Source organism: Myotis lucifugus, unplaced genomic scaffold (assembly GCF_000147115.1).
Source record: "Myotis lucifugus unplaced genomic scaffold, Myoluc2.0 scaffold_111, whole genome shotgun sequence".
NCBI lineage: Eukaryota > Metazoa > Chordata > Mammalia > Chiroptera > Vespertilionidae > Myotis > Myotis lucifugus.
In genome coordinates, this window is record NW_005871159.1 from 2762458 (window position 1) to 2777857 (window position 15400).

The following is a 15400-nucleotide window of genomic DNA, read 5'->3' on the forward strand; positions in this document are numbered from 1 at the left end:
CAGGAGAAAAGGGAGAGAGATAGAGAGTCAGAAACATCGATAAGAGAGAAACATCGATCAGCGCCTCCTGCACATCCCCCACTGGGGATGTGCCCGCAACCCAGGTACATGCCCTTGACCGGAATCGAACCCGGGACCCCTCAGTCCGCAGGCCGATGCTCTATCCACTGAGCCAAACCGGTTTCGGCTAAAACTTCTTTACATATGATTTTTGTTTTGTTTTTATTGCTTTCAGAGAGAAGGGAAAGGAAGATAGTGATAGAAACAGCAACAATGAGAGAGAATCATTGACTGACTGCCCCCTACTAGGGATCGAGTCGGCAACCTGGGCATGTGTCCTGACCGGGAATCGAATCATGACCTCCTGATTCATAGGTCAATGATCAAGCACTGAGCCACACTGGCTGGGCATATATATAGGGTTTGTAGGGAGTTCTCAACAATGGTAGTTACTATTATCATCCTCATGAGAACCAATGCTTGAAATGGTTTTTTTCCCCATATAGAGAAAGAAATGAATAAGACTTTAAAGCTGATACTTCGCAAACATACCAATATAGTTGCCTTCCACACGGCACTGCAGAGTGCCAAGACCATGGTCTTCCTGAAGGGGGTAGCTAGGGAAAGAACCAAACACCTGGGTGACAATTCCCAGACAACTCAGTTCAGAAGCTCTAAGTCTTTAGTCATAAAAGTAAAGCAATAATAATAATAATAGCAAATTAGACAGAGAAAGTTGGTAGATACTAAAAGCAAAACGAGGTCATTGGGACAGATGCTTAGGGCACTACTAACGAGGGTTGTCATCTCATTTGCCACCAGTGAAAAACACAGTGTGAGAGACATTTTACTTACTCCTACCCTCCACTCAGTCCTGTCTTTCCAAAATCCATTTTATGACAAGGATAGTAAAATTCTTATTTTAAAAAATCTATTGGCAGGAGTGAACTCAAAAAAGGACAATCCTGGGCAGACAAACTTAAGACACCAGGAAGAAACCACATTATAGAATTTGGCTCTACTAAATGCTAGTCCAAAAAACTAAGCTACAGGGCATAATTCTTGTGATGACCTCAAAGGGAGGTTAATCCACTTAGTCTAGAGCAGCGGTTCTCAACCTGTGAGTCGCGACCCCTTTGGCGGTCGAACGACCCTTTCACAGGGGTCGCCAAAGACCATCCTGCATATCAGATATTTACATTACGATTCCTAACAGTAGCAACATTACAGTTATGAAGTAGCAAAGAAATTAATTTTATGGTTGGGTCACAACATGAGGAACTGTATTTAAAGGGCCAGAAGGTTGAGAACCACTGGTCTAGAGTAAAGTGAAAATCCAGCAAAAATGTTGGTTATCTGGACTGTAAGTATGTAGACACACATTTTAAAAATTGTCATTGAAATAAATAAATATATATAGTAGTTGCTTTTGTTAGCTAGTCATTATAGTATAGTGGTTAAGAGCATGAATCTGGAGGCTGAAAAGTCAGCCAGAGTTCAAATCCTACCTTTGTCACTTTCTCTTTGTGAGACATTGGGCAAGTTACTTAACCTCTCTGTGCCTCAGTTTCCTTAGCTATCAAGTAAGACTAATAACTATATGTACTCACGAGGTTACTGAGCGGCTTAAACATAAAGCATTGGAGCAGGGCGTGGCCTACAGTAAGCACTTAGGACAGTGATGGCGAACCTTTTGAGCTCAGCGTGTCACCATTTTGAAAAACCCTAACTTAACTCTGGTGCCGTGTCACATGTAGAAATGTTTTGATATTTGCAACCATAGTAAAACAAAGATTTATATTTTTGATATTTATTTTATATATTTAAATGCCATTTAACAAAGAAAAATCAACCAAAAAAATGAGTTCACGTGTCCCCTCTGACACGCGTGTCATAGGTTCACCATCACTGACTTAGGAAGAAGTAGCTATTGTTTTCAAGAAAGGTTTCAGAATCACTTCAATTTGCATTTTGAATTAATTACTGTGCCTTTTTCAGAGTCTAAAGACAAAGCATTCAACAATTATGGTAATTTGTATTTAAAAATAGGTGTGTGTGTGTGTGTGTGTGTGTGTGTGTGTGTGTGTGTTCTACGCAGGTGGAAGAACCTAAAAGCATATATACTGGCAAGAAAAACACTCACCAGCTTCCAGTCTGCCTATTTACAAGAGAGCAAGGAGTGACCCAGTAGTCTCCTTGAGCTTCCAAGATCAATGGGCTGGGGAAAAAAGTGGGTGGGGGAGACAAGAGACAATAGTATGCAATGCTTCCAGCAAGCATTCCAGGCAAAATTCAGACAAAACATTGTTATGAACATTTTCCTCTGGATTTATGGAGTATTACTGCAGTGGGTGAAGTCTGTCCCCTGAGGACATGTTGAACCAAATTCTCAGCCTGAAGGTAGGGGTGCACAACACTGTTTCATGGTTCATCCTCTCACACTGCAGAGGGAGCATTTCTTCTCTCCCGAAAAATCTTCATCCTCTCCACATTGGCTATCGTGGGTCTACACAAAGCTATAGAGGAGTTTATGCCTTTGCTCCCCCTTTCAAAGGCTGCTTCCCAGACCAAGGCTAAAATGGAACCAAGTAGTGAATAAGGCATATTGCCAATGGTGTGCTTTGGGCTTCTATCTTCCACAGGAAAATCAATTTCCTTTCAAGACAAGTTGACCATTACTGAATGCCAGAAATGTAAATCTTGAGAGTACTCGAGTCTCATTCTCTTCAACTAGGGAAGAATCAAAGAGAGGAAGCTGAACAGAGGAGGATGGCCCACCCTGTCCAGGGGGTGAAGGAAAAACTAGACACTGTATACAGAATCTACTCAGCCGAGCATATAGTAAGATTATGTGCCTTCTACTTTGTAAACTCTCACTGGAATTGCTTCATAGGTTAAATAACCACCTTCAACACTCCCTTCTTATTCTCCTCTCTTTCTGGTATGGATTATTTAGTAGTATCACATTCCATTTTTTTAAAGCTTCCAATAGAAAAAGTCATGTTGACATCCTAATCACTCCCAGAAAACATTAAAGACTCAATGGCTTGCAGTACCTTCTTCCGTATTTCCTCTGATGACACTAATAGAATTTCTAAATGCACAAACGGAGAGCAACCAAGCAAGGAAGTTAATGGTCTTTTGGGTTCACACACCATTTTATAAAGAATTTAGTTCATCCTGAGGAACAAAACGGGGAAGGGGAAGAATGGAAAAAGAAAATCCACAGATGCAATTACAGTATAATTCACACTGAGCCCAGAGTGACTAGTTGTCAGTAAATAAATGGACAAACTTAATCGACCAGTCGCAATTACATTAGCAAAGTTTGCTGAAGCCCAGCTCACCAGGGACCATAAACTGCAAAGAGGGAAAATAGTAATTCTGTGCCAACTGCTTACAATTTATTGCTATCAGTGAAGCCGGCCCCAGGAAACAATACAGCATATTTGTAACTAGTTGTACGTCAAAACAAACATACGCTTACCTATCAATGTACTCAGCATTAAAATCAAAGGTTTCCAATTGTCCAGTGATAATCCAGCCATGCACATGTATTAGTTGTCCTGTTTAGTAGAGAAGATTTTTAAAAATCGAATATACTTAGCTCAAACTCTAAATGAATAACATAAACTGTATTTCTTTTTATACATTTCAATATGGCCAAGATGGTCATGATTCAGAATATTTACTTCTTTATAAACTGTACAACAGGAAAGGATCATGATCCTTTGATTAATATTACTGATCAGCAAGGTTAAAATAACCACTGATTGCAATTATAGTTTAATACTCTATGTATCTTGCATAGAAGGAATAGTGGGCCTTCCTCACAGTCCCATGAAGCAGGAAGCTTTTAAGAGGAGCAGCCGGTTTCTGTACATGGCTCCTTTCTACTTGCTTGCCTGTGTGTAGGCCATCCACCCAATGTGGGATTGAAGAGCAGCATGCCTCGGGCTGCTCCACGCTTCATGAGACTTTCCTCTGGACACTTGCTAATATGAACTCCTGTGATATGAGGAGGCTCCTATCACCTGGATGGGTACTCAGGGATACTAAACTTTTTTTCCATATCTCAGAGTACAAAAGATAAATATCATGTTTGACCAAAACGGACCGGAACTAAAAGAAAGGGCATGAGACAGCAGCGGAATTATGGGCAATCACATGTCTTGTTCATTTCATTAATGTGCTCATGTTCAAAGGTAGGGTAATTTGGGGATCCACAAACAGCTGGTGTGTGCCTTGCCTGCTGAAACATGGGTGACTTCTGTGGGGTTTCTCTATGTGACTTGCAGGACTTTCCATTGGGTATTAAGTTTTTTCTTAATACTCCCCTCTGTTGAGTTCATAAGATGAATGAAGTTGCAGGCATCAGCGGTCTCCTTTCAGCAAGGCACACTTCAGTACAACCCCTAGCCCCTCTGCTTCTAGGAGTAGGGGAAGAAATCTAAAGTAGCCCCTTCTCAGAAAGAGCTCGGGGGCCCTACATGAGCTGGTCACTTCCATAGTTGAAAAACAGCTAAACTCAGTTCTGTGGACCTGCAGGAGGCAACTTTTAAGCAAATACATCACAGCGAGGTTATGATGTTAAATAAAGATCACCACGCAACCCCCAACCTGGAAGAATGTGCCTTTCAAAGAATTACAGAATTTAACCATCTATGCTGTCATCTTTCATCATCACCTACAATGTTTACACATGAGAGACGTGTTGGATCAGGAGGTAAAACTTCTAAAATAGAAAAGAGAAGGGCACCTATGGGGTTCATGAGGTCACTGAATTCAGAGGACTTCAGTGGCCTTGAAAGAACATTACCATGTAATTGTCACCTTCACAGTAGATGACTGTATTGAAACAATGAGAACCTTCCAGGAAGTATTACCCACTTCACAGGTGAATGGGTAGAAAGAGAGGAAACCTAATGACTTAGGCAAAGGTCAGAGAGTTGGCAAAAGCCTATTGTCTGAAGGTCTCTGCTACTGCCAACAATTAGCAAAATAATTCTCCTTCATTTTAGTAGGGCTCAATTACCGACGTCCTGACTTTGGTGGACATGATTTCTAGCTTTGAAGAGCATAATTTTAGAAACTACTAACAGGTTGTAGAAATTAAGAATTCTTGTGAGTTTCTATTTTGTTTCTAAACAGAGAGAGAAAGACCAACCGAATCTGACAAATGGCTAAGCCAGACTGTGAGGCTGGAGGATTCTGCGTCACAGTGAACGACTGTTAACCACATATAGAAATTCAACTGCTCATAAAACATCGACTCTCCTGTCCCCACCACCTCCCCCATCTCCCTGGCTGCTACTCTGGGCAGCCTTCCCAAATGAAATGAGAGTAATCGTGTGGAAAGTGATTTCAAAGATGCAGCCGGGTGGATCCTGCCCAGAGGGACCACTCCAAGCAGGTCAGTCACCAATTGTTCCCCCAGAAGGTGGAGGAGACAGTGTGTGGAAGTCAAACTCGGTGGGAGAAATGGGTCTGACAGATCTGGGTACCAGCTGACATCCCATTTCACACTTCTAAGGGCTGGCTCCTTCATCATGCCTCACCCTAACAAGACTTCTTCTGCCATCTAAACAGGCCTTTCTAAACCCAGAGCAGCAGGATTCCAAATGTCTGCATGTGATTTTCATAGACCACATCTCTTTTTAATAAAACATTATCATGTGCTGATTATTCAGACAAATGGAAATAAACAGATCTGTGAATAAACTGCATTAATAAGGTAAAGCTGAAACTGTGCCTATATATACACACACAGATGTACAAACACTTTTTAGTAACTCAGATGCTCATTTTGGCATTCTTGAGCAGTCAAGCCATTCAAAACAACCAGTTAGTTTATGCATTTAGACACAACCACACATAAAAATTTGGCAACTTGTATTCCCATCTGGAAACCCTGAACAAATTAAAGAAACCTAAAATACATGTAAGACTTTGCCAAGAATCAAACAGCAAATTATATATCATCCTAGCTATGTTTACGACTTCGTTTGAAAGCAGGTTTAGCGGTTCCTGAATCTCTTGGTTGCAATCACTTCTTTAATGTTAATCCCCCAGCTTTCTCGCCTTCTCTCCTAGCCTCTTGGCCTTTGCATATCTGTGAACTAACTCATGCACAAACCCCCAGGATAAGGGATCAGGGTTAATGATCTTCATGTGGTATCCAACACTGCTCAACACAGGACAAAATGTTGGGCATATGGGCCCAGTCTGGTTTCTGACTATCTAGGTTCCAATCTCAGCTGTACACTTATTAGCAGGATGACTTTAGGCAAGTGACTTAACCTCTTGGTATCTATTTCCTCATTTGAAAAATGGGAATAATAACAGTTCCTACAGCATCAGGTTCTTGTGAGGATGTAATAATGTAATATATGCCAAAAGCTTGAACAGAACCCGGTTCACAGTAAGTTTCAATAAAGCTTTGCTATTATGTGGCGAGTTATTAAGTCACAGCAATGAAGATTTCTATTTCCTCCATTCTCTGGCAGCACCTGGTTTGATTTTGCTGCCTCTCTTTTCGTGTTGGGATTCCTTTCGTTATCAGTGAACTAATAGAGCAAAAGTGCCCAGAGGTGAAAACAAACCAGGTTAAAAATAAACCAGAGACCACTTATTTTCAAAACAGCATCACAGAAGAAGCTGGAATTTCCCATTTAGGGAGACTACCCACCTGGGTAGAGGAATTTGCAACAGGCGTTGTTGGCAAAGGGATTCACAAGTGTTCCTATTTTAGTAGGAGATGTCTTACCTGGAACTCCGCTTGGTGGACTCACTTGGTAAACAATGGGTGTCTGTGCCCTGGAAAACTGTTCAGAAAATGTTATCACAAGTGAGCAATTCATTAGAATCTCACCACCACAAGCACAGGAAGCACAAGTCATTCCTCACAGAGCGTCCAGCTAAGGTAGTAAATGGTATATTTCCTCAAACCATCTTAAATCTAGCTCTTTTTATTTTTGTAATATTTCTGTAAAACGGGAGTGGCAGATATCATTACAGCTCTTCTATGGATGAGGTAAAGGAATTCAATAAAAGTCATATAAGAACGCACCCTTGTACCATGTTGCCCAAACTTTGGCAAGAGTGTTTCTACCTGCCAGACTCAGGAGCACGTTCTACCAGAAGGAAAGGTAGGCAGCCCACACTTTAAAATACCAACCTTTTCATTCCATTATTGTAACTTGGTATCTTGGAGCCTTGAAAGGTGTTTTTTTTTTCTCTACACAATAATTTGTTTATTTAAGCGGAAAGAATTGCAACTTAAACTATTATCAGCCAGCATTATGGTAGGGAATTAGCAAACTACGAAAAATTGGAAGTTGGAGATGCACACAAGCAAGGTAGTTATTGGGAACATGGAAGGTGCCTGTTGGGAGGAAAATGATTCAAATGATTCAAGGAATGGGAAGCAACATTACTCTTCAAGGAGGGAAAAGCATAGATGGAGAGGTGGGAGCCTGTGAAGCCTCGTACCTGGCAGTGCCTCCAAAGCACTTCATCTGCTTACCATAAACCTCACACATGAGGTACAATGCCTGGCTCAGTCACTGTCGTATTCCTGTGCACAGCCTGGTAGGCAGAAGACGTTCAAATTTTTGTGAGTGAATGGAGAGGCCCCATCTGAGATGATGGATAGATTGTCTAAGCCAGTGGTTCTCAACCTTCCTAATGCCGCGACCCTTTAATACAGTTCCTCATGTTGTGGTGACCCCCAATTTCATTGTTACAAATTGAACATAATTAAAGCATAGTGATTAATCACAAAAACAATATGTAATTATGTATGTGTTTTCCGATGGTCTTAGGCGACCCCTGTGAAAGGGTCGTTCGACCCCCAAAGGGTCACGACCCACAGGTTGAGAACCGCTGGAAGCAGAGAGAATGAGACAATTCCAGGAGTTCGAGCTTGCCTATAGGCATGTGACTTAGTCCCAGATCAATTTGTTTCAGTCAGGGCCAGTGATAAGAAGTAAAGCGTTAAGAATGGACTGACCAGGCCAAGGTGTGACGATGAGGTAAGGACTCTCCCAGAATGAGACCAATTCTCCCAAACTCCTCTATCTGCCTAAACCACCACAATCGCTCCCCACAATCTGCAGTGCTTCCCTGCTTCCCATTTGCAAAACAAAGACAGCAAATTGTTTTGCTTGGAGTGCTTCCAGCACCACAGGAGTCCACCTTCCCGAGGAGAATGTTACCAAAGTGTAATCCCTCGTTAATCAACAGCCCTAATCAGACATCAAGAATCAACAGACACTTCCACAAAGCTGCTGAAGGCTTGGCAAGTGCAATTTTAGGTATTGATCCACACAGCTGTGCCGTTTGCCATCAAGACTAATTTTCTCCATTTCTAAAGGAAAGGGTTAGAAAATAGTTCACAGAAAATATGTAGAGTCAGGGGTCAAAATAAGAATGCAGTGACTTCACCGGTTGGGAGCTGGCTCCATCTCACCAAAGATAAAGATTAATGTTAATTCCACATACACCTGCCAAGCACATAATCACCACCACCGCCTCCCAACCTCTTCCTGCACCCAGGCCTTCATCTCCCACCGGTTTTCCCTTCATACCATCGTCACTTCCATTGGGACTTTATCATAGGAGCCTCATGAAATAGACGAATGGTCATTGTTCCTCACCGATGTTAGAAACTGGGGCAAATGGAACAACCAAGTCCAAATCAACTAAGGACACATACCTCTTGATTTCCAACTTGAGATATTAAAATCTACCACTTAGACTGTAAGCCTTCCACCAGAAGTTGGGGGAGAAGGGGAATGGGTAGAGCAATTCCTTCATCACCCCCTCTCAATTCCCCATTCATGGTGGGGCAGGCTCAGAGTTCAACCTCCAAAAAGGCTTCACCTGTGATTCTCTCTGAGCTGACACAACATAAAATGGTACATTTCTAAGAGAAACAAGCCCCTGGTCACCCACCAAGCTAGAGACATGACAACGTGAAAAATTAATGAGCTTCCAAATCCAGCTGACCACATGCTGATCCTTGAGACTAAATCAGATCATCAGCGAGGTGGGGGAGGTGGGGGGGAGGAAAAGCAGGGGATTAGAATGTCAAAGCCACAGCTACCAGCTGCTTGATAAACCTGTGAGTTGTTGAACCTGTCAGTGCCTGCAGCAGGCTCTTTGGAGTGGACCGGCGAGGTAGGATTAATTTTTAATGCTCACGGTTCCCCCAGTCCCAATCCCAAAACAAAAAGACCCCCGTGTTTTATTTAGCTCTCATTAACTGCATCCCCCGGTGAGTTTTCATCAACACGCCAAGCTGGTTGGACCACTGAAGGACTTATTTTCTTCAATGTGCAATTTTAGGCACTGTTTCTCTTCTTTCCCCTTTTGCTTGTTTCCAAGCTTTACTAAGTAGGAAAACTACTAGCTGGGGTGAAAGCCAAAACAGTATAGTGACTGAGGAGCATGCTCCGCCATCTCTTTTCTGTTAGAGTCACTAAGACAGTCTAGAGGTGGTGATGCGGGTCTTAGTAAGAAGGAATGCTTTTTTCCTTTCTGTGCCTATGTGCAGAAGCAAAATTCTGGAAAGGAAGATTCTCTTGGAGTGAGAAACAAGTTGGTAAATGTGAATTGACAGCAAATTCCAAAATTGAAAAATGAATTGCCTATATCGAATGTGGGTCACATTAGAGGAGAATTTAGAGGATGAAGTCTTGCTCTAAAGGAGCACTGAGGAATGACTGAATTGTACTTTCATAAACAGAGGCTCCCAATGAGGAGGACATGTCAAAGGAACACTGCCAAAGCTCTACCTTTTATGAGAAATCTGGGACCTATATTTCAGAGTCTATTTTGGTGTAAAACTAATCTGAAATGGACAGTACACTGAACCAAACGGAACATGAAGCCCCAGTGTGCATATTGAGTCTCTAAAATAAGTCAAGCATTAGCTCATAAACTCTTCCTCTCTCCCTCTCTCCCTCTCTCACTCTCTCCCTCCCTGTTTCCTTTCAGCTCTGAGCTTAAAGGAGAAACTTTCACTCTAGGGCAATGGTTCTCAACCTTCTGGCCCTTTAAATACAGTTCCTCATGTTGTGACCCAACCATAAAATTAATTTCTTTGCTACTTCATAATGGTAATGTTGCTACTGTTATGAATCGTAATGTAAATATCTGATATGCAGGATGGTCTTAGGCGAGCCCTGTGAAAAGGTCGTTTGACTGCCAAAGGGGTCACGACTCACAGGTTGAGAACCGCTGCTCTAGGGTTAGAAAGAGTATAGAAATCAATCGTGCGGTAGAGAGGAAGGTAGAATTTGGGTTCCTGGGTCCCTTCACCATGTTGAGACCCAAAGTGCTGGCAGCTGTACAATGGAATGCTGATGCACACTGGTGATTTTTGTGGCTCCTCTGAGCTTCAGTTTAGACATGGATCAGAGTCAGATGCAGGTTCAAATCCTAGTTCTGCCATTTAATAGGCAAATCTTTTATGACATGGGCAAATTATGTGATCTCCCTAAGCCTCACGTTGCCCATCTATAAAATCAGGATAATAAATAGCTACCCCATAAAATTGTTGTGATCGTTAAATTAACATGCATAAAGACATACAGCACTCAATACTTATCTTTCATTAGTGTAGTCTCAGAAACCTCATAACTATCATCCACCTTTCCTCTTACCCTGGCAAAGCAGACTCCCTGCCTCATTTATAACTTGTTTGTCAATAGAACAAGCACACCCTCAGACCAGGCAAACACTTCGCCATCCTTAGAACCCACCTTGAAAGAACAGCTGTCTGGTAGTCCTGCAGTTGGGCTGCCTGCCACCTGTCCCCCAGAGTGCACTTCGAGGTGGTACATGCCCTCATGTACTTGGGACAGCAGAGACCTGAGGACAGACAGTGGAAATCCTTGTGAATCACTCTGAATTGTCAAAACTAGCAGCCCCACCTGACCACTTCAAATCTCCTCCCTGCCCCTGTGCAGCAGAGCTAACCTGAGAAGGCTAAAAGGCTAATTCCAATGTAACCCTGATATTTGGGCGGGCTAGCAATCTGAATCTGTGCCAGAAATCTAATGTACATCCTTGATAACCTATCATTAAGTCACTGCCCCTTTCCTCTACAAACTGGTCTTGCAAGACCTGTTACCTAAATGCTCACATTTTACAGAGGCCATAAACCATGAACACTACACAACCCCAGAGGGGGTTATCAGCGCTGGCACCAGGCCAGGCCCTTAGATATGATCTCAAGACCCCCATCCCAACCCACGGGGCTTTTTGCAAAGCTCACGAAAGGTCCAGAAGTCCCCATCCATATTTGGGGGGCAAAGAAACCAAAAGGGGATAAAAGAAGGGCTTCCACCATATTGGTTTGCTCAGACTTTGGAGGCAACTCCCAACTACTCTAAGACCGCCGGCATAATAAAGCTGTGTAACTCCATTTCTCTAAGTGTCGCTTGGGTTTCTTCGGTCTTCTACAATAAACCAAGGATTCCTGTATTCTATTTTTGACCTCCTATATCCACTCACCCACTAGACTCTAAAGGTTGAATCCTTCAGCAAAAGAGGTTATGATTTTTTAATTGAAAGTAACTTAAATTTTTAAAAAGTCCTGAAAAGTTTGGAAGGGACATTGCTAGTTTCCATTTTTTAAAAAAATGACAGTTCCAATGAGATGAAGAGATTTATGTGTGTGAACACAGCAGGTGAAGGACAAAGTGGGGCTTGAATCCTAGGCTCTTTATGATAAAAGGCATTGATTTTACCTTTTGCCAAAAAAATTATTGACTTCATAACCATCTAAGCATCCCATAAACACTTCACATCTCCAACAAGAGAATCCCAGCCTGGCAGATGTGGCTCAGTGGTTAAGCAACAAACTATGAACCAGGAGGTCACGGTTTGATTCCCAGTCAGAGCACATGCCCGGGTTGTGGGCTTGATCTCCAGTGTGGGGCGTGCAGGAGGCAGCTGATCAATGATTCTCTCTCATCATTGATGTTTCTATCTCTCTCCCTCTCCTTCCTCTCTGAAATCAATAAAAATCTTTTTTAAAAAAAGAGAGAGAATCCCAGACCTTCTCTCCTAATTTCATGAGTATCACAGCAATTTCTTTGCCTCTTTGAGGCTGCCATTTATGTTGATTTGTATAAGGGGAAATATGATGAATAAGAAGCTAGCTTTATGAAATGCCTCCCGTGCAAACCTTCTCATCAAAAATCTTTTAGTATGACCTTAAATATTTAAATTTGCACTGTCCAATGTGCTGGCCACTAGGCACAAGTGTTTATTGAGCACTTAAAATGTGGCTAATCCCAACTAAGATGTGCTCTATGTAAATTACACACTGGATTTTGAAGATTTAATATGCAAAAAAAAAGAATATACAGTATCTCAATAATTTATATATTGACTCATATGAAATGACAATATTTTGGATATGTTGAGTTATTAAAATTCATTTTACTTGTTTCTTTTGACTTTTTTATGTGGCCACTAGAAAATCTTAAATTATATCTGTGTCTTATGTTACATTTTGATTAGGCAGTGCTGATTTAGATGTTATAATGTCTGTTTTGTGAGAGCAGATAAGTCTTTTCATGATAATGAGTGTGACAGTATTTCATTGATCATACAATATGTTTTTTACACTTGAATGGTAATTGAACTTGACAGTCATCTTCCAATGGAATACATTGAAAAAAACTAGTACTTCTTTTTCTCTAAAAAGATGGTATAAAATGAATGGTACATTATTTGTATGTTAGGACTGACAAGATTAAACAAGTGAATCTTCTGAGCTTTGACTTATTTCACAGCAAGTTCTTGCAGGAATACACATGCTCAAATATATCATAAAACCTATGGGAAATATAAATCCCAGTGTTAAAACCAATAGTAGTGCTATAAGATTTCAGTTCAACAGACATCTATTGAGCATCTTCAACTTGTAAGGTACTGGGCTAAGCACCATAAGGATTCCAAAGTGAGGTTAAACACACCCCCTGTCCTCAAAGAACTTGATTCTATAAGGATGAATCAGACAAGTGGGCAACTGACATCAGTATCAGAGAAACATAGGGCTGAAGAAAGGGGCCACTAGGGTGACACATGCTATGCTTTTGTGTAAATTATAAAAATATCCCCCTTCACAAAAAGATTTACACACACACACACACACACATCTTGTGGATGAATTACTAAAAGATGCTCCTTTCTCAAAGCTGTTGCAACCATTTCAGCCCTTAATTGTCCCCTTTTCAATGAAAGGAAAGATTACACTCAATTGGATGATCAGGAAAAAAGGTGGCATTTGGAGTATGGTTGATTAGGATTTCAATAAGGAGAGATGGAGGAGGAAGGAACACAAGATGAAAGGAAATGACCATGTTTTTTTCTCTCTACCAATGACCCACTTTTATGAAGCATCTCTAACACATGAGAAGAGAAAGAATGAACTAGTATAAACTTCATAGGTCAACACAAACTTGAGTAGAACAATAGATTACCTGGAATGCTATACAAACTCAGCAAACACACTGAGAGGATTAAAGCAACTTTCCTTTCTAGCTGGTGTTGGGTTTATGCACAGTCATTAAAATTATGCCTATTTCAAAAGACGGATTCTTTAGACAGCAAAATGGAACCACTTATTGAAATCCTACTAGTAATAACTATAGAGCTTCTTGCAAAAAAAAAATTTAAATAGCTGGAAACCCAATCTAGCTCCTTCTTATAAATATCTCAAAATTCTCCACCATACTCTCACCCTCCTTTAAGCCTTGATAAGGACCTTTTAAGAAACATATTCACATAGAACATTTTAAAAGACTATAGCAAATAATTGCAGCCACAGCAGGAGTGGCTCTAATTTGCCACCAAAATACGACTGAAATAAGCAAAGCACTTGTCCTGTCTGATCTTATTTCAGGGAGTTATACCTGGTCTTGCACATCACCACCGGCAAATCCAGGAAGACAGGGGAGACATCACAGGGGATGCTGGGCAGTGCAGGCACAGCCACATTCACCAGGTGTATTTCCAGCTGAGAACCATTGGTGGGATAAAGGAGACTGGACTCCAAATCTAAGCATAAGGAAAAGAGGACTCTCAGGCTGAGCAGAGTCATAACCCGCACAGGAGAATATAAAAACATGGCCACATGGGGGCAATGTGAGACGTTGAGTTAGCCTGAGGATTAAATCAGTGGTTCCCAAACTTATTAGGCCTACCACCCCCTTTCCAGAAAAAATATTACTCAGCGCCCCCTGGAAATTAATTTTTTTTAAAAATTTTAATAGCAATTAGACAGAAAGATATATGTATTAATGTTTCTACCTTTTTCATAAAATATAGTAAAGAAAGGTGTAAATTAGAAACATTGAAGTTTGAAATTATGAAACTATTTATTGAACTCAGAATAGAAAGGTAATACAAAAAAAGTTAAAACAAATGCACCTGTGGCCATCACCGCCCCCCTGGATTGCTGCAGCGCCCACCAGGGGGCGGTAGTGCCCACTTTGGGAATCACTGGATTAAATCAATGCTCCTCATTCCCAAGGCATTTATGACTGCTATGTAAATGAGTGTTCATTTGTAAATTCATATAAAATGTTTTATCTCTTCAAGTTGATCCACCTAAACCAGGAAAGAATATTTCAACCCTCAAAATTACTCTCTACTGTGGAAGGGATGGATACATAAGCCATGGTTAGAAGCTCCCATGTATTGAATGACCTACAAGGAAGATAACCAAGATTCTGGGGGGACACACTGCCAAGTGCTATGTATGTCAAGTGCTTCCATACCTCACTGAGGGTCCCTAGAGTCCCATCCACCCCACAGGTGGGATAAGAAAGTGGACATGGGCTGGTATGGCTCCATGGTTCAGCGTCAACCTATGAACCAGGAGATCATGGTTCCATTCCCGGGCAAGGCACATGCTCAGGTTGTGTGCAGGAGGCAACGGATTGATGATTCTCTCTCATCATTGATGTTTCTAACTCTTTCTCCCCCTCCTTCTCCCTTCCTCTCTGAAATCAATAAAAATATTAAATTAAAAAAATAAAAGAAAGTGGACACAGCTTATAATGAACTCTGCTTCTGTGACATTAACACGTGATCATCTGGAAACACAGAAGCTGGTCAGTTGGACTGTCTCCCTTCAGGCCCTCTTTTACACCTGTCCTTAGACAAGGAAAAACACCACCGACTCATATTCTTTAGAATTCTTTAGATTAATAATTAAGAAACTTGTATTTGGTAAGACACAAACCTACCATCAAAAATGACTGTGATCCACGTTCCCCCTGCAATGCTACCTTCTTCAGGTTCAATGTGGAAACTCTGGCAAGGCACTATAATTAAGTGAGAATAACACTGCTTTGAGTCAGATCATCACAGCTTCCCG

The 15400-nt window shown here is 41.4% G+C and overlaps 1 protein-coding gene across 1 annotated transcript in view; it reads right to left on the reverse strand.

Annotated features, from left to right (window-relative positions):
- The window catches only part of PKHD1 (PKHD1, fibrocystin/polyductin), a 385419-nt gene that overhangs the window by 368442 nt on the left and 1577 nt on the right, over positions 1-15400 (reverse strand). The window contains exons 2-8 of the mRNA XM_023757718.1: positions 15270-15347; positions 13932-14076; positions 10767-10875; positions 6767-6824; positions 3488-3566; positions 2144-2218; positions 553-617 (exon numbers count right to left, since the gene is read on the reverse strand). Of these exons, the coding sequence (XP_023613486.1) occupies positions 553-617; positions 2144-2218; positions 3488-3566; positions 6767-6824; positions 10767-10875; positions 13932-14076; positions 15270-15347 (609 nt within the window). The remainder of the gene's footprint in view (positions 1-552; positions 618-2143; positions 2219-3487; positions 3567-6766; positions 6825-10766; positions 10876-13931; positions 14077-15269; positions 15348-15400) is intronic.